The following is a 25,053-nucleotide window of genomic DNA, read 5'->3' as shown; positions in this document are numbered from 1 at the left end:
TTTATATGAAAACTCATTTATTAAACCTCTGTACACAAGAATGAACAGGTATGTACAGCAAGTTTACATAAAGAATGATGTTACAAAAGGTAGAAGTGGTGCTTAAAAATTGACCCACAATTAATTTATAAAAAATATCCGAAATGTTGAGGATAATGCTGGTCATCCCTGATTATTCCCATCTGATTGCCAGGACTTTTCATGTGGAACATTTTAAAATATTGGAATTTTTAAAAACTGTAATATATTAAACTTATCTACAGGATAATTAGCAAAATGTAGAAAGAGCAGACTAATGTACAAAGGACAGATAAAAACCACCATTCCACCTGAAACTCACCATTAACGATAATATAAATCTTAACCAAAATATTAAACAGCAACCGATGCCTCACTGTTTTAAGAGTTTCATGTATCAGAGTGTAAAATATGCTGAACAAATAAATCAATAGTCCTTACACCCCTTAGTGGAAGGTTTTGATTTAGTCAAGTTCTCATGTATTGAACAGTTAACATTGGTCCTGGTCAAATGGAAGCCCTGCATGAACTTAAAATAATAATAATAATAAAAAACCTCTAGGGAAGAACACAGAAGAATTATATTAGTCCACTCTTAACTACTAAAAAGTTTTTCACAAAAGGGCACATGAGATTATCCAATTTGGTGGATACTTTAAGTTTCTTTTGGGGGCACCATAAAACCTTAAAGGAAGACAAGTTAATCTGAAGCCTTTTTGTTTTTTTGCTGGTTTCTTGGGGAATTCTTTAATACACTTCGTATTCGAAGATAAACACCAGTTGATTCTGCCATATTTTCAAACTCAAATGGTGTTATTCCTGCCGCAAACTTGCTCATGTCAGGAACAGGATTTGAATTTTTTGTAGATGATTCAGCACTGGTGACCACATGAGTAATACCTTCATTTCCTCCATTGTTAACCTCACATTTTGAGCCTGTAGTGCTGTTCTCCAGCATGCCTTCAGAATCCACATGATCAGTGTCACCTTCCTTTAGGTCAAGCAATCTATCCCCTGAATTAGAGTCACTTTTAGAATGTTCGGTTCTGGATATTTGCATACTAGTGTCTGAAATCCCTATTTCCATTGCAACCAGCTTCTCAGAGGTTCTTCCTTCTGGAATAATGTCCAGTTCATTCCTAGATGGTGATGATGTAACAGAGTTTCCAGTTAAAGGTGTATCAGCAGGTATATCAGAGTCACTGTTTGTACTGTCTGCCTGCTCAAGTGCAGCCCAAATCAATCGCTGCTGCTCCTCAAGCTCTTCTAGGGTCAAAGTATCTTCATCCATGGCTGAATCCCCCACTCTTGGCTGAGCAGCATCACTGGAAGGAGTTGATGCTGGAGTATTCCTGCGAAGAGAGGCAGTAGGCGCTGGAGGTAGAGGGGATGTGAAGTTGGGTGGAGTACGTGGAGGAGTGCCTCGTGGCAATGGGGGCGGAGTTGCAATCGATGGAGACCCAGGTGGCAGTGGAGGTTGGAACTGAAAACTGTCATAAGCTAGAGAACTGTGTGGCATTTCCAAATCTAAAATTAGAAGATTAAATAAATCTCCATTAGTAGTACTGAGGCTTGAATTCCTACCTTACCCTACTTTTAATCAGATTTCGAGTCTAAAATATATTCTTTGCTTAAAGACAGTAAACTTATGTTCTCAGCCTTTTGAACTCAAGCATCAGCTTATGGAGAAATACAGCCATATCAGCTGAAAAGCCTATCCTGCATGTCTCAGTAGCCTTGAAACTTGCCATACTGAATCTGTCATTTTGGATTCCAGAGGGAACCCTCATGGCTGCTTTAAAAGCTGCATTTTTAAATGCTCTTAAATATGAACAAAGTTTGTAGCCAAACCTTAAAGATTTTAGATCCAAGGTGTATGGAAATTCCCTCCTCAGTTTGAGGGAATCGAGAAGGGCAGCTGGGAGAACTGCTATAGAAGATCATTCTCAAATTTGACTTTAGAATATTTAAAGAAGAAAGTTTTCTGGTCTTTTTAACAGCCATTAAAGCTTTCCTCATTCTAATTCCTCTGAAAAAATCTCACTCCCTGTAGCAATGCCCACAAGTTGTAAGAATGGAACAATTAATAAAAAAAATTGATTTTAGCTCCTTCCTCTGTATTTTCTACTACATTTTATCTTTGCTTCTTTTAAACTGTTAAGTCTTCAGATCAGGTAACTCTCTTTGGGGCTTATTCAGGGTCAAACATGCTGTTGGTGATATATAAACAGTATTCTTGTTTTTACACATTAGCTCTTCAAATTTATTATTTTAGTAAATATAAAATGATATCTGTAAATAGTAAATTAGAGAATTCCTTGGATGGCAAACCCAGTTGATTAAGTCTACCATAAAAATCTAGGGAGAACTAGGAAAACAAATTGTTTCACTAATTTAGATTTTGCCTCACAGCTTTCTTATATGGTATATTGATTTAAACACAATAAAACATGTTAGCTTGGAGAATATATTTTTAATCCTGTTTCTATTATGGGAATTTTCTTTGTTCAAACTAACTTATAATCAGGTAAAATGCATTATTTTAAAAATGTGTACTTTCCAATCCCCTAATTCTAAAAAGTGGATTTAGAAAAGTGCAAGACTAAACAGTTTATCCACAGAGCAGGTAGCTGCAGTACAAGGTTCCTTGGCCCTCATTCCCAATTTGTGCCACTTCTGTCTACCTTAGATACTTTTAAGACTACAGTAATGGGGGTCAAACAACCTCTCTCTAATGTATTTATTATCACAACATCCCTCTGAGGCAAGAATATTATAATCCTAATTTTAGAGATGAGTAACTAAGGTACAGAAAAGAGAAGTGACTTGCCCAAGATCACACTGGAAAGCTATGGTACAGGAAAGACTTGACCCCAGATCTCCCAAGCCCTAAAACTAAATGCCCAAATCACTGGACCATTCTTGTGTCTTCTCTCACTTCTAAGGGTGAAAGGCAATTCAATTTATATGCCTACTTGACAGTTGGTCTCTTCTGAAAATACCAACAAGGGCATCAGCTGTAGCGAGAATACCTGTCCACCAAAATTTAGATGGGATCAACTCATGTTTCTGTGGGTTATTCTGTGACCCAAATAATAATTGTCGCTACTGACCTGGTCTAGATTGGGAGTGGCAACCTAAAGAGTCCACTTCTCTGCGGCTGAGCTATAGCCCTCACTGTTACAACACAGAGTAAAATACTCTGACAAAGAATATTCGTAAATTACAGAAAGCCCAACTGTAATCCAAAATAATACAAACATTTGACAAATACGGTTAGTTCTCTATTTTAACAGTACAGTTAAAATATCATACACCTCTACCCTGATATAACGCGACATAACACGAATTCGGATATAACGCGGTAAAACAGTGCTCCGGGGGGGCGGGGCTGTGCACTCCGGTGGATCAAAGCAAGTTCGATATAACGCGGTAAGATTTTTTGGCTCCCAAGGACAGCGTTATATCGAGGTAGAGGTGTAATATATTTAGATAATGTGTCAGTAATTCAATACTAACTGAAATACTGACAACCACGTATTGTTATTGAAGTCTACATTTCACTACAGAGTAAGGAGTGAGTTATTTTGAAAGTATAAAATTATAATTGCAAAAAATAAAACTATACCAGAATCCATGTCCATGTCAGCTACTGATACTGCTGAACTGTCTCCTTTTACCTTCTTTGAATTGTGAGAACTTGATGGATATGCAGACCTTTTATTGCTAGATTTTGGACTTGGCTGAGGAAAAGTTAGCCAGGAAAATAGAATACAAATTAGTATTATAAAGGTACTATTAAAGGCATCAATATTCCCTGCTACAAAAATACTAATTAAAATCCTCAATGATCTCAATTTGATAGGGTCCATTTTGTAAGCAAAACACTCAGGTGTCAGAGAAACTTGAGAGGTTTAATGTAGTTGAATGAAAAAACAGCAATCGTGTTTAGTTTTTCAGTGGTGAATGAGAAAGGGATTTTGTCTGCATCCCTATCAGAGCCTCAATAACACTCCTTTTCCCCATGCTTACCCACCCAGATCTCATGAAGCCACCATGTCATATGAACGGGACATTTCTTTTGTAGCAATCTCATAGAAACTGTTCTTTAATTACCAGTAGAACAACTCAATGCTTTACTCTCAACCCCCATAAAAAGTCTTGTCAATTGTAATGTACTTCCAGCTTAAGAAATAGGAAACTGAAGCCTGAAATTAAACCTACTGTTTCTTGCTTGAAGCAAGAAACACTAGATTGGAGTTGAACATTTACATTAAGGTCTCAGAGAAAGCTATGTAACAAGGTTGCCACACATGTCCCGCAAACATAGTACTAAGCTGTTCAACCATGAAATATCTGAAAGCATGCCTGTGTTAATCAACTATGGACTTAATTAACTGTGTTAATCTAAAGTGGACTTTTAGACAAGTATGCAATTCAGATATAGTCCGCACAAAATTTAAATGTAGGCATATATGCAAATGGAATTAGCTAACCGTTCCTACAGACTATGAATTAGTCTTTTAGCACTGGGTTTAGTAGATGATCAGATAAAGAGAAAGAGTCTAAGTTGTTTTATAAGATGGCGGTTTTTGACATCAAACAGGTGGCCCAAAAGATTTAAAAGGATATGGCCAAAAATAATGGTTTATTCAAAGGGCTACCCTCTATTCTCATTACCTGTTTTTAGCTATTGTACTGATGAAAACCTCAAGATTTCACACCAAACCCCAATACCCTCTATTAGCCATCTTCGGCCAAAGTTGGAGATGTATACAAGAGACCACTGACAACTGGTAACACCAATGCAGAAACTAAGATTTTTTCCAATTTTTTGTATCCAAATATAACAGAAATATATTCACCGCCTGAAAATTAGAAAGGTAGCTAGCAAAAACGTCCTTCTGTTGAGATGGCTGCATGGGTATGGAACCAAATATCCTCCATTCCTACAGGGGGAAAAAAAAAAATCCATCAATATAGCTCGACATTCAGTAAGCTGTGGCTAATAATGCACACGCAACTATAATACACATTATATGGACAAATGAGTAAATGTTCCGATCAGAAATGTATTTAACTGGGAAGGAGGAAGAACCCTAAATATGAATTTTTAGCAAAAAGATAAGCTCCATTCCAACTTGTGAATATAGATGTCTGCTGCATAGAGTTATATTGGGCGAGAAACTACAGCACCACTTTAATGAGATTTATTAGCCATTTTGTCGCAAACCTCTTATTCAAAGTTTGTAGTGCAGCTATTAAAGTTTACTTCAGGAGGAAAAGTGAACATAAAGAGCTACAACTTGAATAAAGTCTTCCTAATTATTAGTAATAGTTATGCTAAAACCTGTGACAATACATTCAAAACAAAGAAAACTGAGGAAAAGCTATATTAAGAGGCCACTAACCACCAGACAGAAAACAGTGTAAGGAATAGAAAATTCTTTAAGGCACCTTCCAACCCCAAGGTTCAACAGGTGCCTATTTAACTGGTTTCTTGATCTGCCCCATTTTGTCCAAGTGTTAAAAGATGCATTACTGAACTTGTGCATCTCAATTCCTGAGACACATTCTTTTGATGTAGTTTTTGTTTAGCAAAGATAAAGATTATATGGTACAGCATTGTTATGGTAACATTCATATTTCAAGAACACTTTTTACATTTAGAAAATTTAGATTCATATGAATAATGTGCATTCAGCTTTGTTTTGAAAAATATTGGCATTTAAATAAAAATCTGAATATCAGATAGGTACAGTATCATATGCTCCCATCTCATAGTGGAAATAAGCAGCATTATACATTAATAGCAGCCTCCTGGAGGTTTACTAGCATCAGCAAAAGTCCAGATGGACTCTGTTGCACAGGTTTCTTCAGAGATCTTAATTAACTTTTAAATACTTAATTCCCCCCCTACCCCCACAAATATAATGGATAATTGAAAACTAACTTATTTGCAGTTGACTATCAAGATTTAAATAATCCACAAGTAGGTAATAATGTTTTGCTTTAGAATACCACACCAACTGTGTGTAGCATATACACTTACATCTGAGATCCCACTTGGAGTAGACATATTAAAGCCCGGATAGTTTATTAACTTAGAGACATCATAAGTGACACATTTGTTTTGTTGATAGGGTCTTTCATCTTCTGTTTCACCACCAGTAGCATCTATAACAAAGTATCATAAATGTTAATATTGCTACTGAGGAAGAAAGTTACAGAAAAAGTTGCAGCAGAAAGACAACAGGTTGCAAAGTTGAAACAGTTTAGAGAAAGGCTTGCAACCAGTGTAGCAGGAATACAGTGGCAAATTCTCTCATTAGATGTGTGCACAGCTTCCACTGAAAAAAGAACAGGAGTACTTGTGGCACCTTAGAGACTAACAGATTTATTAGAGCATAAGCTTTCGTGGACTACAGCCCACTTCTTCAGATGCATATAGAATGGAACATATATTGAGGAGACATATATACACACATACAGAGAGCATAAACAGGTGGCTTCATAAACTTCAGCTTCCACTGAAGTGCCAACTAAAGACAGAGCAGTATTCTGACTCTACTGTTGGTATCCTTGCAGAATTTGGCTCTAGAACATTACATCTGTTGTTTGATCCTATGTTCTGTGTCACCAGCTTGTGTTCTTCAAACTCAGGGACCTAAGACAGGTCTGGAAATCACTGCTCTCTTTTTTTGGCTGTGGGAGTCAGTCTTCATTACTTCAAGGAATTGGCATAGCTAGGGCAGATGAGGGAAGAAGAGTGGTACACTACACAAGAGGGTAAAGAACCAGCTTTGCTTATCCTAGTTCAATTGACCCTGGTAATGTTCCAATACTGTTCTCTTTGGGGTATCACCGTAATAGTGAGATACTTAACAACCCCACTATAGTCTTGGGTTTCCTTATGTGGAAAAGGAGTTTTTCCACAACAAGAAAGTTGAACAAGGAAAGTGGGGAAGAGGAATAATATTAACATTTTTAGAATATCCATACAGAAATTATAGTTTTCCTGCTGCCAGCCACTGAATTAAAATAACTACCAAAATGGACATTTTCTCATGAGGTTTCATCAAGAAGCACCACAGTTTGAAGTTTTAAAACCAATTAAAACACTTGATAAACTAGGAATGTCCTCCATCTGCTTTTAACACATTCAGAATTGGACAATTTAACCAAGCTAGGCACAGAGCAACACAGCCCTACGAAACAAATATCAGACTCTGGCAGCAATTTCTTTGTGGATGTGGTTAATGAACCATTAACCAAGGACAGGAGTGTGAAATGCAGTGCTAGGAGATGCAACTTAATTTAAGTAAGCAAGACTAAGGTTAATTAAAGTTTTACAATAAATTCTGAAGTGTATGCAAAGCCTATATAAGGATTGTGGATTGGAGAAATGTGTGCTAACAATTTGTGCTTGTTACAGGCTTTATTGACGCCACCTGGATCACCTGAATTTTCTTTAGAGAATGAACTGGAAGAGCAACTGATAAAGAATGTCACTCTGAAGAGAAAAGAAGATTAATTTTTCCCCCCCCCCCATCATCTTAAATACCTCAATCAGGTAATACACGTGATAGGAAATCAGGAGATTATCTTGTATCATTGCTACTTAACTGTGGGGATAGAGAATAATCAGCATTAAAATGTAACAACATTGGCAAACTACTCAGTAATAAATTAAGTCTGTTTTGATTTTTAAACAGAAGAGAACTTGGGCTTTGATATATGCTCTAGACAAGTCTGAATGAAGAAGCATAAAACAATATAGAAATAATTACGGAACTTTGAGGAATACCACTGTTTCCTTCAAAAGGCTCAAATAAAGCAACTTAATCAGACTGTGAGAGAATCAAAAAAGTGTGATCAAGCAAGAGCAGATCTGACACCAGGCCACATATGAAACTTCTATAGCTTTCCACAAACTCCATGGTCTAGAGTCAGAGGTTTAAAAGATAGTGAGATCAAATGGACAAAATCCTTCCAACCATGTGATTAAGTCATTTCAGAAAGAACAGAGCTGCTTCACTGTCACAGCAGTATTGGTATTTTTAAACATGATTGGAGAAACTAAGAGAAAATCTGGCTCACAGCAGTCTCAACCTTTCCTGTAAGGAGCACATCTGATGCAGGAAGAAAAACAGCTACCTGAAAACATGAAAACTTTTTGTAGCAAGACCACCTCCTTTGGTATTTTTTTGGGTGAATTCTAATGATGAGCATGATCATAATTATAACATTAGCTTGACAGTTTATCACTGGTACAGTTCTTTCGGGAACCAAAAGAGTCAAGAGTCCAAGACTTAAAGGTGGCCTGAAGCCTCAACATAGGAAAGACTAATTTTAAATTCATTGGGGGGGAATGGTGGGGGGCGAAGGGAGGAGAGAGGGTACCCTGCAGCTCCCAGCCACCACAGTGGCAGGGGAAACTATGGAGCCACAGCAGCAAAAGTCACAGATAGGTCACTGCCTCTCTGAGTTTTTGTTTATTGCTTGTGACCTGTCCATGACTTTTACTAAAAAAACCATGACAAAAACCTTAGCCTTAATAATAACCCACAGTCAATGTCAAGCAACTGGCCAACTTGTATACTTAAAGGAAGAGTGAAACTACTCAACTCTTAAGTAGGAAAGGAATGTGTTACCACTACAGTCAGGTAGGCTTTCCTAGCTGCATACTACTTACCTTTTCCATCATAAAGTGCAAGTCCTGAATCCTCCAGTTCAGCTTCTTTGAGCCAACCTGGGGGGTAACCCAACTGGCGCATGCGATATATAAATGGAGGAAGACTCTTATCTGTGACACCAAGCGCATCTTGAAGTTCTTCACTAGATGGAACATAGGAATACCAAAACTCAAAACTAATTTCCTATAATCATTGTCATATATTTTAATCTTAAATCAACTAAAAGTCTTAAGTTACTCAGTTACAGAAGTCTCTAGTTATAAAAGCAAGACAGTCACCTTCTAGAGAAAAAGATTAAAGTTCTTTCATTTGTATACCTTGTACAGTTACTCCCTTAGAATATCTATTTGAATTATTATATTGGATGCAGAACTACATTAATGTTAAAGATTACAAAGTTAAATGACAAAATCAGAAAATTAGAAAGCTAAAGTTCACATTCTAACATTAACTTCCCTGTACAATACAAATAAATGGATGTATGTCTAAATCTATATCTTAGAAAGTTGCCTCTACTATGAGAGCCACAATTCATTTCGGGATTTGTGAGTTGAAATTCACAACCTTTAAGGTAATCTGCATAGGAAAAGACATCCTTCCTGTAAAGCTAGATTAAACTGAAGTGCTGTCTTCTCATTAAATGGGATAGCCATATTTTATATGGAAAAATATTTTTTTAAATGAAAAGCTTAAAATTTCCTGAAACCAGCATGAACTGTAAATGACCCTAAAAAAAAGGGTCACAGGAACCATAGAAATATTTGTAGTCTCCCTCATTAAAAGACTAACCTGAGGACTCAGTACATGTCACTATAGGGTGCCTAGATCAGGGAAACATTGAACAGGGTAGGATTAATGGGGAAAGTTTCAGCATGAAAAGGAAAACGTGAGGAATTTATCAACACATGAAGACATTTACAAAAGGGGTTTTAACACAACTGAAGAGATAGTTACCAAGAGAATTATTATACAGTAAGTGATAACTTTTATACATTACAAATGGCAGAAAAGTTATTTGATGTGTGTGAGAAGTACAGTGATCCAATCAACGTGTGCAGAGGGGGGAGTCACAGAGGAGAGATACCTTATTATTCCTGGTTTAAACTTCCCAAACCTCTCTTCTACTTCGTCTGCATGATAACGTTGCTGAAAGTTCTGGTTACTTGCTTCACCACAGGCTTCCATGAACTCTCTTCTTTTCTCACTTATACGGGTAGCATTCCGTGGCTTAAATACAGTTGAGAGACTCACCATGATGCAACTTGCAATTTAAGCACACAATTCACTCAACTCAAACCAAGTTATTAAAAGCTGCCTGAAAGTTACATGTCAAGGGCATGGAACACATCTTACATCACAAGACCAAGGCCAGCTCATTGTTCCACTGAATGGAAGTTATAATAAAAACAAAACCAGTATACTTTAGAAATCTGCCAGCTTCAGAGGGAAAGCTAGAAACTTGTAAAGAGACTTTTCTTTAAAAAGGAGTGATCAAACTATTATACTATGACAGGTTCATTTAAAATACTGATTTAAATCTCTGAAGTTACAAGTGTGACAGATATACATACAGTTATTGATCTTTAATAAAAGATCATGACCAATATGATTCTTCTGATTCTCACAAATGTCCTGTTACACAGGAATACATTTTGGGTAACTCAGAGGCAATCTTTCGGATATCGAGGAAAAATTTACCTTTGGACAATCTTTCATTTGATGCTCTTCAGAACCACAATTGAAACAATGAGGTTTTGGCCTGTTTAAGGAAAGCACTAAAATAAATTTATATTGTAAGTTTATCCCTTTAAAATGTACTTTTGAAGTGCATACTTATTCTTTATTATTCTATTACATGCAGAGATTTACACTAACTTGAAATAGATTCAGTTTTAAGAAAACTGTAAAGTAACTTGTGTACTATACCTAAACATGCATCTTCCTCCCAATGTTTGTAGTTAAAAAAAACAAAAACAAAACAAAAAACCAACCAAACACAAAAAAACACATTTTCCTATTTAAAAAAAATGTTTGTCACTGTCGGGTGAAACATGAGAAACTAATTATGGAGAAAGCCACATAAAGCACTGTCAAATGCAGAAAATAAACAAACTGAAAAGATAAAGCTTGAAGTAAGTAATATTTCCGGACAGAAATTAGATTTTGTCCCCTTAGGAAGATAGTGACTATTAATGAACTCTCTTTCCTTTGACTGAAGTATTTTTAACGAAAATTATATAGACTTATTTGTATAATGTCAATAGTGTGCTAGCTGCTTTGTAAATAGCTAGCAAGGTAAGGTCAGGTTTCTGCCCCACGGATGTTACAATCTAGACAACCAGGGCTATCGGGGGCTATCAACCCTGCAAGGAAGTATTGTGGGGGTTCTGCCCCCCTGTGAACTCATGTATATGTCAGGGGGAGGGGAAGAGGCATGGAGGTGGGAATGGGACTCCCTGGGACTAGAGAGGCCGCTGAAGGGATGGGAGCAGGACCTGGAGTGGATGGAGAAGCTGTGGTGACACCTGGGATCAAGTGGGGGAGCAGGACCTGGAGGGGCTGGAATGGATCCAGTAGGAACCCTGGGATCCTCCTTCCCAGCCTGGAGCCAGCTCCCCACCTGCCAGGTCTCAGTACCTCCCCTCTGCTCCCCCATTTACAAGGAGCTTCCACACTCCCTGCGGACAACACAAAGGTTGGGGGGAAAAGATGGAAGGGAGAGAAGAATTATAAAAGGGATGCAAGTTGAAGGATTCAGTTAAAAGGACACTATCAATTTCATAGATATGCTGTAAGCAATTATTTTCAGATGCTATACAAACACTCTGGATTATTTATTATTATTATTATTATTAGAGAACATTTTAGAAATCTCATTTACTTGCTAATATGCTCAGTTCATGGTTTGAATTTCTCTCATCTAGGAAAATGAAATTTGAAGCCAGTTTCAATTTTGTTTGTTGTCACAGATTCACTTTCAGGTTCTTAATGTTTCAGTGCTTAGGTTTGAAATGCTGCAAGATAATACTAACCTGTCTAAAAACAACAGTTCTTGGAATTTGTTTTTTAAATGACAGAAGTGTTTCTATTGATATTTGATTTTTAAAAGGCTGGTTTTCAAAAGATTTAATATTTGGGCCAAGTTTAAATTTCGTGTCCCTTTAAGCATTTGATTAGTTAATTCCCTGTGTGCGCGCAGTCACTTTTACCAACAGGATAAGGGAGAGTGGATAAAGAGGACAACCATGGCTGCCAACCCTCTAGGATTGCCTGGAGTCTCCAGGAATTAAAGATTAATCTTCAAATTAAAGACTATGTCATGTGATGAAACCTCCAGGAACATGTCCAACCAAAATTGGCAACCCTAAGGATAACCTAGGTTTTAAGTCTCTTAAAAGGGGTTCATTTTTAATGACGGACTTGAAGGAGAAGGGGGAGGCATATTTGTTTTCTCAGAAGGTATAATTCAAACAGATTTGATGCAAATTGTTCTCTCAGAATACTTTATCCACCATCTAGAAGTATCCACAGTGAAGCATGGTTGCAAATCTGCTTTTCTTTCAAAACATAGTATTTCACTTGAGTATGCAGTAGATTATAGGGAAGCTTAACTGAACTTGCCTCCGTGCCTACTATTTGCATTTGAAATAAGGTATTTCAGATGCTGGAAAAACTAGGCAGACTAGGGTCATCTGGAATTTCCAAAATTACCACTCTGCTGTAATTCTACTTTTCCTCACAATGGCTACACAAACTACTCCAAGATAATTTTCTATTAAATGTAGAGAAAACAGACCAAATACAAAAAGCTGCATAGAACAAAAGCTATGTGACAGCACGTCAATGCAAATTATTAAAAAAAATGCTAGCTATAAAGAGAGCAAAGCACAAAACCCATTAGTTTAGAAACAGATTTTTCTTACACATTAATTTGACTGCCTCTTTTTGAGCATCCTATATTCCAAACCACCAAACCAAAAACCTCTTCTAGTGCAAAATTCGATATTGTTAACTTAATTTAGGACTATAAAAAGCAATTTATTCCCCCACATACTGGACCCTTTAATAGTCACAATGCACATTTTAAAGTTTTTAATCTGAAAAACTTTATAGTTAAGATAAATACAAACCTTTTTGCTTTTACTTGTATTTCTTGCCCATCCAGAGAGAGAATCTGGCTGAAAACTTGCTGGTATCTTAGATTTCAATAAGGAACTGCTACTGTACAAAGCAAAATTTCAATCTTTTTTTAATTGACAGTGATAGTACTTGATACAGAAGAATGTCTGCATGGGTTAAGCTACAAGTGCATCCTCACTAATAAGTTTCAAGTAGGGCTGTCGATTAATCACAATTAACTCACGTGATTAACTCAAAAAAATTAACTGCGATTAAAAAAATTAATCACGATTAATCGCACTGTTAAACAATAGAATATCAATTGAAATTTATTAAGTATTTTTGGATGTTTTTCTACATTTTCAATATACTGATTTTATTACAAAAGACTACAAAGTGTGCAGTGCTCACTTTATATTATTTTTATTACAATATTTGCACTGTAAAAATGATAAACAAAAATAGTATTTTTCAATTCACCTCATTCAAGTATTGTAGTGCAATCTCTTTATCATGAAAGTGTAATTTACAAATGTAGGGGGTTTTGTGTTAGATAACTGCACTCAAAAAGAAAACAATGTAAAACTTTAGAGTCTAGAAGTCCACTCAGTCCTACTTCATTTAGCCAATTGCTAAGACAAACAAGTTTGTTTGCATTTAGAGGAGATACTGCTGACTGCTTTTTACAATGTCACCTGAAACTGAGAACAGGCGTTCATATGGCTGGCACTGCAAGGTATTTACATGCCAGATATGCTAAACATTCATATACCCCTTCATGCTTCGGCCACCATGCCAGAGGACATGCTTCCATGCTGATGATTCTTGTTAAAAAAAAATAACGCATTAATTAAGTGTGTGACTGAACTCCTTGGGGGAGAACTGTATGTCTCCTGCTCTGTTTTACCTGCATTCTACCATATATATTTCATGTTACAGCAGTCTCGGATGATGACCCAGCACATGGTCGTTTTATGAACACTTTCACAACAGATTTGACAAAATGCAAAGAAAGTATCACTGTGAGATTTCTAAGGACAGCTATAGCACTCGACCCAAGGTTTAAGAATCTGAAGTGTCTTCCAAAATCTGAGAGGGATGAGGTGTGGAGCATGCTTTCAGAAGTCATAAAAGAGCAACACTCTGATGCAGAAACTACAGAACCCAAACCACTGAAAAAGAAAATCAACCTTCTGCTGGTGGCATCTGACTCAGATGATGAAAGTGAATATGTGTCAGTCTGCTCTGCTTTGGATCGCTATCGACTGGTTGAAGCGTGAAGGGACATATGAATCTTTAGTGCATCTGGAACATAAATATCTTGTGACATCGGCTACAACAGTGCCATATGAACGCCTATTCTCACTTTCAGGGGACACTGTAAACAAGACGTGGGCAGCATTATCTCCTAAAAATTGTAACCAAACTTGTTGGTCTGAGCAATTGGCTGAAGTAGGACTGAGTGAACTTGTAGGTTCTAAAGTTTAACATTGTTTTATTTTTGAATGATTATTTTTTGTACATAATTCTACATTTGTAAGTTCAATTATAAAGAGATTGCAGTACAGTACTTGTATTAAGTGAATTGAAAGAAACTTTTTTTTTTTACAGTGCAAATATCTGTAATAAAAAATATAAAGTGAGCACTGTACACTTTGTATTCTGTGTTGTAACGGACATCAATATAATTGAAAATGTAGAAAACATCCAAAAATATTTAAATAAATGGTATTCTATTAACAGTGCAATTAATTTTTTTTAATCGCTTGACAGCCCTAGTTGCAAGTTACAAAAATCAATTCCAATTGTAGTCCACTATAAACTTATTCACTGAAATATTTGTACAGAGGAGTCCCCACCTGAAAGCTTGACTTATTCAGTACATATTGCCACCTGCCAAAACAGACAGAAGTTTCATCGGGTAATCCTAAAGGGAATCTTCCTTTGGCCTCGCCATTGGAAGCTAAATTAAGGTGAATGTCACCCTTTATATATGTAAGCAGATCTCTGGAAAAAAAATGCAACAGATACATTTAAAGAGAATGTCAAGGTTGACAGACCCAAAGGTTTATTCCAACCCCACTTTGCATTTCTCCATACCCCCTGCAAGTCTTCCCCCACTCCCTTACTGTCAGCCACATCAAATCATCCTTTTCTTTCATGTAGCTACATTCTTGGAAGCCATTAAAATATTTAAACTGACCAGAACCCTAGTCTCTAAAGTACTAAATAGTAGAGAAGCTGGGCTAATTTCAATTTCCTGATAGTTTACGAGAAAGCAGATGACAGGAAGAGCAAATAATAATGTGATGTGTATGCAGTCAAAGGCAGACAACAAACCCAGGTTGGCCCACTAAACAGATGGGATTTCTCACTCACTGCAGGCACACTTTAAATTATTGAATCATGTACAGAACTGTAAAGCAATAGGGTAGACATTTTGGGCTTCTGGACTGTGAATGTGCCCCTTTACTACAGGCCTAACAAAATTTAGAGATCCTAGAAATACTTTGTGGAGCTTTAAACAGACTTTGGCCTTCTTACGGGATAGGAAGTGAAGGGGAAGCAGAAGAGAAGAGTATTAAGTGTTTTGAGAGAGAGTGTCCAATTTCTGTTTGTATGTTTGTCCTTCTGAAATTAAGAACTATCACATAAATAAGGATGTTCTACCTGAGTTCTGGCTCTCAAATATTGAAGAGAGCAACTGGAAAAATGGACTAAAATATTCTCTGCTTAAATAGGACTCATTTTCTCCAAAAAAAATTCAAGATGTAGTTAAAATTTAGTCAAAACACCACAGAGTACATTTAGGATTGTTAGCTCTCCCTCCTCACCACTTTAAATAAATTGCTTTATTTATTTGGCAAATAGCCAACATTTCTGGAGTAAGCTGTCATTCCAGATCCTGTGACATGTGGTCCCAACAGCAATTCTTGGATTGACAGCAGAGCATGTTTACGGGAATGAAACATTCATTCATACAGAACATGATTCCTTCAATGAACAAGTCAACCATATTAGACATCTATCATCCAACTACTTTAAAACTTTGAAATAATAGTAATAATAATAGTTCAGTTGATGTCAGAAAACACTGATATGACCCAGCAGACTGTCATAGTTAGAAGTTTAAAAAAAAAAATTGCAGAAAAAGTTTTAACCTCAACTTTATGTCCGATTGTGTTATTTGGTTATATAAACAGAAAAAGGAACTCCATTTTACTAAACAGGATACTTAGGTATTTCCCATCCTTCTGTCAGCTGTGGATTTTCATTTAATATAGGTTGTCCCAGTTTATCAAGACAAAAATTGGTAAAATATAGAACACTTCCTACAACCTGTTGAAAGAGCCAGAAAATTGTCAGTATTTCAATCAGATTAACTGATAATATTAGAAAGGCACAGTATTTTAATATTTCAAAATAATGTAATTAGTTGTACAAAAATTAGTTAAAATAGTTTATTTCCTATTTAAGGATTTAAACATAACCAAAACATCCCTCCATGCCTTCTGAATGTACATATAGTAAATTTTCCAAGTATTATGCAGCTAAAGCATCATGAATTCCAATAAAGTCCATCAGTTACATTGCTAAAACCTTGCATATCTTTTTATAATGACATTGTGGACTAAAAGAAAGAATAGAACTTTGGAACTATTTGGAACTACCAGTGAAGAATATAAAGTTTAACTTACACTGAAAGCTTCCTTAATTTTTTTTATTGTATTTGAACTTGTCACTTTATGGTCCTCTTCCAACAGAATACTGGATGGCTAATATGAAAAGCCAAAAAACAAAACAAAAAACTCCTTAATTGCTGCAAATAAAACACAGATGATATAATTTCTGGTTCCAGCTTTTCATTGCCACGTACACACAAACTAACCGCATGCTAGTATATGAAGTATGAGACTTGTAGACTAGTGGTAATACTGTATACAACCCAAGAGGTGACATGGCTTTGATTTCTAGTATCTAGAACCTTGGTGTCATGGGCTGGGAATGCTGTGGAGGAAACATGCTCAGCCTCTGGGACGGCAAGAAGAAAAGGGAGAGTTGGGAGGAGAGGGTGAAGATAAATGCCTTGTTTCACTTAACTGGCCAAAGGAAGTCATAGTTAATGAACTATCTGCAGGACACAGAAAGAATTCTCCTTCCAAAAACATGAGAAAAATATACCATTTGTAAATAGTAGGGAAAAAATTTCTGTAATTCAGATAAACTAGCAGTGTGATATTGCAACCAAAAAAATGGGGGGGGGGGAACCCAAACCATTGTTTCTATAAACTCAGACTTTAAAACCAGAATGGTCCATCACGATCATCTAGTCTGAACTCCTGCACATTGCAGGCCACAGAACCTCATCCACCCAATTCCTATCATAGACCCATAACCTCTGGCTGAGTTACCAAAGTCCTCAAAATATGATTTAAAGACTTCAAGTTACAGAAAATCCACCATTTACACCAGTTGAAACCTGCAAGTGACCCATATCCCGTGCTGCAGAGGAAGGCAAAAAAGCCCCAGGATCTCTACCAATCTGACCCGGAGCAAATTCTTTCCCAACGACATATATGGTGATCAGCTAGACTCTGAAGATGTGGGCAAGATCCACCAGCCAGACACCTGGGAAAGAATTCTCTATAGTAACTTAGAGCCTTCCCCATCTAATCTGCCATCACCAGCCACTGGAGATATTTGCTGCTAGCAGTCGCAGATCAGCTACGTGCTATTGTAAACAGTCTCATCATACCACACTCTCCATACACTTATCAAGTTCATTTTTAGCCAGTTAAGTTTTACCCCACAACTCCCCTTGGAAGACTGTTCCAGAACTTCACTCCTCTGATGGTTAGAAATCCTTGTCTAATTTCAAGCATAAACTTGCTGATGGCCAGTTTATCTCCATTTGTTCTTATTTCCACATTGGCGCTTAATTTAAATAACTCCTCCCCGTTCCTGGTATTTATCCCTCTGATGTATTTATAGAGAGCAATCATATATTCCCTCAGCCTTCTTTTTGGATAGGCTTAACAAGCCAAGCTCTTTGAGTCTTGTCTCATAAAATAGAGTTTCTATTCCTCTGATAATCCTTGTAGCCCTTCTCTACACCTGTTCAAGTTTGAATTCATCTTTCTTAAACATGGGAGACCAGAATTACACACAGTAGTCCAGATGAGGTCTATATTCTTTGAACTTATATACCTGAGGCTTAACATTGAAGTGGGTCCTTTCTGGTTCAGCTCTCTGTTGCTCCTCATATTTTTGAACTAAACTAGAAATAAAATCCTCAATTTCTTGATGATACTGCCTGCAAAAGGTAGAAATAAGAGAATACAACAGACTGCATGTGTATATTTTAAGAGATTCCTGAAACTGAAATTATAAATTTTGAACACTGATAAGAATTTTATTCCTGAACTTTTTATTGTTAGATGTGTACATCTTAAGGTACAGCTTGTAAATCTAACTTTCATGCTGTCCCGATGTAACCAACATATCACATCTATAAATTGGAAAAGAGACATACAAATATATTAAAGCAAATTCAAAACTGCAACCATGTTACTTAATATAGTTTTTGTGGATTTCAGAACTGGATTAAATAACCAAGTAGAAGTAGAAAAGAAATTAGGCAAATGGAACTGGATGCCACATATCCAACCACATAGATAGATCAAGATTAGAACAACAAAAATCTGGTTTTACAATAAAAAAATGTAAGTAACTACCAAGGACACTTGATTAAGTAGTGTAAAATGTTGACTAAACATCAGGAAAGACTTTGTACTTGAGAAACTATTCCACAGACCAGTTCCTCAAGGAAAATGGTACAAGCCCCATTGCTTAGAATGCTTAAACTAAACTGGATAAAGTACTACAAACTGGCTCCAAGTAGGATATAGGACAAGGAAAACACAAGAACAGAAATATACTATAGACCCAATAGTTATTCCCCTCCTCTAACTTTTTCTGATTTTACAATACTTCACACTTCTTTTCCCACTCATTTGGCTGCTCTAAAATTGACAGAGAAACCATAAGCGTCAGTTCATGGATTCTTTCAAATATGTTTTCTTTTTAAGGTGATGTATATGAACAGGGGAAAAAGTCTAATGACTGTTTTAAATGAGAAATAAGTTAGTGACAACTCAAAATATTCCTTTTAAAAGTTACATTAAAAAGAATATTCAAAATTTTGCAATACTAGTAACAAAGAAGTTAGTAATATTAGACTGCATGCTAAATTTCAGCCTTTAGTACCTATTTACAACCAAACTCCTGATGGCTTTATACTTTTATCTAACAGTTCTGTTATTTATAATACTGCAAAACAGTAGCAGCTATATTTAAAAGGGACACAAACAACTTTTAAATAAGTGACATTTCCATCTGAAAATGTACGTACAACTGTTAAAAGTAACCCTTATACTTAAAGTTAGAGAAAAAGTTTTCAGTTTGTTCATTTTGTGCATTTGAAAGCACTTTGTATATAGTCTGTTTCACTACATTGTGGTCAGATGAGCATCTTATCACAAACACAGAGGTCTGGGGAACTTAGACTCGTATTTTCCTCAATCCGACAAAATGGTAATTAGTAAAGCAGCAGCAGAGCTGAAAATGAAAACAAAAAGGGCAGCAGACAGGTGTGTGCATAAAAAGGAAGGGAACGAGAGGTATGCCTGAGCATATTTTGTATTGCCAATCTTGTGCCCATCTAAAGAGACCCTTCTAAATATAAGCACTAAACACCCATTTCAGAACTTAAAGGATGTTCTGTCAAACACCTTTTAAAAAATTTAATTTAAAACATCAAGTTGTCAGTGTCCATTTAACTAACACATACCTCAGTATATGTATGTTTGAGAAAATTATATTTAGAAACAGGCTTACATGAAAGTAACGTACCAGTTGGAATCAGGATATTAAAGACATTTTGCTATAACTGAATAAGTAACCAGGGTACAATAGGTTTATATTAGGCTGTTGTAACACAGCCATAGATTGGCTAATACATGTCACGATTGCACACTAACAAATCCCAAACAACGGCCATCTTAAAAGGGAATTAGACTGACACTTTATAAGCAGGGGAAGTTACTTACTTTGAAATAACGTTGTTCATAAATAAAATCTGTAACAAAGGTCCATCTAACTTAGAACTGTCCACTGAAAGTCCACTAGAAGAAAAAATGATACTGTAAAGTTACTGTGCAATTACTTTTTCCCCCTTTCTGTATGTATCACAGCAATGCCACTAGTCAAGGGGACTCACTTTCCCCAAGGCAGAGACACAGGTAGGCTTGGCCAAAACAAATGCCATTTGCTTTTCACCCATTCTGTTATTCTAGGCTACAGTTCTCCCTTGGTTTAAAGTCTGAATGCACAAAGATAGTGTCCAGAGTGCTCAGGCATATTAGACACTCAATAATTTGAAAGACAAACAATAACTGAAACCTTTTCTAGAAAAGGTAATTTTATATGTTCATGGTGTTCGTGTATAAGACGGTGATTAGGCAAGCTACCTGTGCTCTGAAAGGATCTATGTTAAATATACTCATTGATTAGATCTTGTATTACTAAGGACATGTCTACACTACAAAGTTAAGTCAATGTAAGGCAGCTTACATCGACCTAACTATGTAAGCGTACACACTACAGCATTCCTCCCACTGCTGTAACTCACCCGCTATGTTGACATAGTAAATCCACATGGACTAGAGGCATAAGGCTTAGGTCAACATAGTTCAGGCGATGCAGTGCCTGTATAGACACTGCGTTACTTGCATTGCCTGTTGGCGGTCAGGCTGACCGACAGCTCCATGAGCAGGAGGGGGAGTTCCAGCTGTGAGCCCCAGCAGTGCTGACAGCTGGAACCTTGCTGCCCAGTGCTAAGAGCCTGAGCTGTGGGCTCCCTGCAGAGTTCCCAGCTGGACTCTCAGTTCGAGCTCCCAGCTGGAGCCTGGCTGCTGCTGGGAGAGCCCTGGGTGGCAGCCGGGCTCCAGCTGGGAGCTCTGTGGGGAGCTGAGAGCCTGGGCTCTCAAACCCCCATTCTCCCCCACCACCCTTCTTAAGTCAGTGTAAGCCAGAGGTGAAAATAAGCCGGTCCGGACTAGACCAGCTTCCCTAGGGTGCCGATTTAAAGGGCCCGGGGCTCCCTGCAGTGCTTGGAGCCCCAGGCCCTTTAAGTCGCTGCCCTAGCCTGGCTGCCGGAGCCCCAGGGTAGCGGCGGCAGGGCTCCGTTGACAATTTAAAGAGCTCGGAACTCCGCTGCGGTAGCGGTGGCCAGAGCCCCAGGCCTTTTAAATCGCTTCTGAGCCCCGGGGCTCCCAGCCGCCTCTGCAGCTGGTAGCTCCGAGAGTGATTTAAAGACCCCGCCTCTTCCGGTTGAGGCCACACCCCTGCTCAGGACTCCGGCGTACCGGTAAGTCCTTTAACTTACTTTCAGCCCTGGTGTAAGTGCTCCTGGTGAAGACGTCTACCACGGACAGAAGAAGGGTAGTGTGAACATGAAAAACTGCAGTAATTGCTGCTGTGGCTGTAAGTTGGCCTAACATAGGTCTATTTTATGTCTACAATACACAATTGCCTTAGTGTTCCAACTTGGAAAGTCAGTATTAACATACCTTGGTCGTGTCAGAATCTTCAGTTTTCTTCTAAGTTCTTGATGTTAATTATTTGTCAAGGAATACTTGTTTCCTCTATATTAATCATTAGAATCAAAGTATACCACTTTAAGAAAGAATCAGTTGTTACAATAGTTGTACTGAACAGCAAACAGGATTTTAGGCTCTTTCACTTAGGTTACCACACTGTATAAAGCCATTCATAAACTCACCAACCAAAAAAATGAATTTAGAGGGCTAGAACAAAGTGAGTGTGAAAAGCAGGTTAAAAGAGGGAAAATTGTCTCTTTACAAACAGTAACTCACAATATGCACTACAGAAAAGTTCTGTTACTGATGGTATTTTGTCCCTACTTGATAGGCATCTACTCTGGATGACACAGCACTCCCATGGCAGAAGCTATAGTTAAAATTACTCAAATAAAACTGACCAAACCCACATCTCTCACCCTCATATGATGAAAGGGCTGCACAACAACTATTTCATTTAAATGTATCTAAAAATAATTGCTCTTCAAGTTACTGGTTTACCATTTTTTGGGATGACAAAGTTAGAAAATGCAAAAAATAAAAATAAAAAAATTAAAAAGTAACTCAGAACAAGGAGAGCATTGCATCCATCCCTTCAAACTAAAAATAATCTTTTAAATGGTCAAAGCTTGAGACAGCCTCAAAATCGGGGTCCACTCTCATTACCACTTCAAAAGTTATTTTTCCTCCTTTGGTACCCTGCTGTTAATTGACTTCTCATTAGACTGATCTCACACTTGGTAAGGCAACCCCCATCCTTTCATGTATTTATACCTGCTCCTATATTTTCCACTCCATGCATCTGATGAAGTGGGTTGTAGCCCACAAAAGCTTATGCCCAAATAAATGTGTTAGTCTCTAAGGTGCCACAAGTACTCCTCATTCTTCAAACCAGTCAGCGACCTTTTTTCTTTACTCAAACATCCAATATCCCTGGGAATCCAGACTTATTTCAAACAATGATGATTTGAGTTAGGATCACTTATATTTTTTAAAAGGAGATTTTTAAACAGCTCATCAAGCCACACTTTATGTTATTGCCCAGCTGACACAGCCCCATACTAAAATCACCACAACCTGACTGGGGTGGCAGAACTCACACGCAAAACCCAAACTAGACTCAGTGATCACTGAGTAGCAAGCTCCCCACCCCGGTGAAGCATTCATGGGAGGTGAGAGGGAGAGACCCCTGCCCCCACCCCAGCAGTAGGGAAGGGGTAGGGTGACCACATGTCCCAATTTTATAGGGACAGTCCTGATATTTGGGGCTGTCTTATATAGGCGCCTATTACCCCCCACTCCGTCCGGATTTTTCACACTTCCTGTCTGGTCACCCTATTTGGGGGACAGTATTGGAGCTGAAGGGTTTTGTGCCTCATGGGCCAGGGAGACTCCTCAACCCAGCAGCCCTGGCCCCGGAGAAGCAGGAACTGAGGCTGCGCAGGATGGGAACCAGCATCAGGGGCAAAAGCAGACCGCGGTTGGGGCTGTTCCCTGCTCGGGGATGAACCGAAACCAGGCCCAGATCCCGCCTGTCAGGATATTCTCGGACCGCAACTGCCGCACCATCTCCTCGGAGTCCCTCAGCCGCTCCCGCAGCACCTCCCCGGCCTCCTCCAGCTCCTCATCCTCCTCGAAGCGGATATGAAGCGGCTGCGTCGTCGGGGCGGCCGCCTCGTCACCGTCCAGCTGCTCGAAGAGCTCGCGATCCCCGAAGTCCACCTCAGCCGCCATCTTAGGCTGCGGCAGGAAGCGGCGGAGATCGGTCAAGGGGCAAAGGGCAGAGGTAACGGCCACCTCAGCCACTCACCGCGCGAAGCGGGGAGGGAGGGGGAGAGAGGCGAAGCGGGATCTCCAACAGGAACGGCCTCGTCTCCGTAGAGTGGTGGTGGCCTCCAAAGACTACAAATCCCAGCATGCAACAGCACAACTTAATCATAGCGTCGTATAGGCCAACGACGCTTTACAGTGTAGCATTAGAAGACCATGGTGTGGGGTGGAGGGGTAAAGAGCAAGGAGCGTTGCATGTTGGGATTTCTAGCCTCCCCCATGGTAGGTTCCAAGAGGCGCATTGTATGCTGGGATTTGTAGTCCATAGGGGATGATTTGGGTTGAATTTGAAGATTCCCTGAGACGTGCAGCTCACAGCAACCTCCAGACTGGAGGCAAGAACCACAGGACGTGTGTGTGTATATGTGTGTGTTTGTCTTTTGGATAAAACCTTGGAACCCCATGCATTGGGCAACAGCTAACTGGCTGTAAGCATGAGTAAAGGGAAAATCCAGAGGGGCATGGAGAAGGAAATGCTAAAATTTGCACTGCCGTGACAAACCTGTGAAACTGTGCAACACAATTTTCTTAATTTGCATCCTGTATTTTATAATCTGACTTGTGTGTCTCGTCCCTCATGTAGACTGGCAGGTCTATGGGCAAGGAGCGGTCGTATTTCTCTGAGAAGTACCGTGTACAGCTCTGGCAGATGATAAATAAAAATAACCCTTCTGGTGTTTTTGGCATAACAAATGTAGGAACAATTTAATCAAGGCTCTCAGCTCCAACTTCCCCCTGTGCGTGAGTTGTCTTCAATTTCTTTTTCTAGCATGAGACACATAAGTTGGCCAAACCTGCTTCTAACCCTGCTCTAAAGGAAATGGCAGGAAGCAGTATAGATAGATGTGGGGGGTTAATACAGTAGTGGACAACCTGCAGCCTACGGGCCACATGCAGCCTGTCAAGGTAATCCACTGGCAAGCTGCCAGTTTGTTTACATTTGCAAGGCTGCCCGCAGCTCCCAGTGGCTGCGGTTTGCCATTCCCGGCCAATAGGAGCTGCGGGAAGCAGCGGCTGGCACATCCCTGCGGTCCATGCCACTTCCCGCAGCTCCCATTGGCCAGGAATGGGGAAATCGCAGCCACGCAAATGTAAACAAATTGTGGCAGCCCCAGTGAATTACGCTGACTGGCTGCATGTGGCCCGTGAGCCGCAGATTGCCCACAACTGGTTTAATTGAAGGGCAGTGGCCATATTTTATTTTGCAAAATAACACCATTGAAACTAATGAGACTCATTTCATGCTTTGATCAGTTTACTTGTCTTCTGCTTTTTCTTTGTTTTCAAAATGTAACCTCTTAAAACAGGGATTGTGTTATTGTGTCTTTGACCAGTGCCCATCAAAATGAGGCCCCAATAATGTACATATATGCATAGAAGGATCTAGCATCTCTTGTACATGTAAAATTGGAACATAGGGTCTGTTGTTAATTTTACTTTCCTGTGGTGAAAAGGATCACAAAAGCTGTTCAAGATCTTCTGAGGACACTCTAGAAATACAAAATATTAACAGTGGTTCTTAAAGAAGCAAATATAGGACTTTCCAACTAGTATGAGAAATAAAACCCATATTTCAGATGACTGCACCTGTACGTAGCATTGTTTGATGTTATTTATTACACATTATAAAACTGCAAATCTCTACCCATAGCCTGTGCTCAGAAACTAGCTAGAAGAACCTGTATAGCTACCTTGCCCTGCCTGGTAGAAAGGTAGGAACTAAGAACAGA

The 25,053-nt window shown here is 38.5% G+C and overlaps 1 protein-coding gene across 2 annotated transcripts; it reads right to left on the bottom strand.

Annotated features, from left to right (window-relative positions):
- Positions 1-23,272, bottom strand: ZCCHC8 (zinc finger CCHC-type containing 8). 2 transcript variants are annotated; one of them, XM_034791102.1, is made up of 14 exons: positions 23,038-23,272; positions 21,464-21,506; positions 19,943-20,017; positions 18,042-18,147; positions 16,532-16,609; positions 16,069-16,172; positions 12,845-12,910; positions 10,413-10,473; positions 9,799-9,941; positions 8,714-8,856; positions 6,071-6,195; positions 4,887-4,967; positions 3,647-3,761; positions 1-1,545 (listed from the first exon to the last, which is right to left on the bottom strand). In XM_034791102.1, exons 1-14 carry the CDS (start codon positions 23,225-23,227, stop codon positions 719-721), a joined length of 2,157 nt encoding a protein of 718 aa, XP_034646993.1. In that variant the 5' UTR covers positions 23,228-23,272; the 3' UTR covers positions 1-718. The 2 variants fall into 2 exon arrangements, with proteins under 2 accessions (XP_034646993.1, XP_034646992.1); XM_034791101.1 differs by having other exon boundaries at positions 4,884-4,967; positions 23,038-23,269.
- Between the last annotated feature and the right edge of the window lie 1,781 nt (positions 23,273-25,053).

The sequence above is a fragment of the Trachemys scripta genome, chromosome 15, assembly GCF_013100865.1.
Source record: "Trachemys scripta elegans isolate TJP31775 chromosome 15, CAS_Tse_1.0, whole genome shotgun sequence".
In the NCBI taxonomy this organism is placed as follows: Eukaryota; Metazoa; Chordata; order Testudines; family Emydidae; genus Trachemys; species Trachemys scripta.
This window is presented reverse-complemented; position numbering and strand designations above follow the sequence as displayed.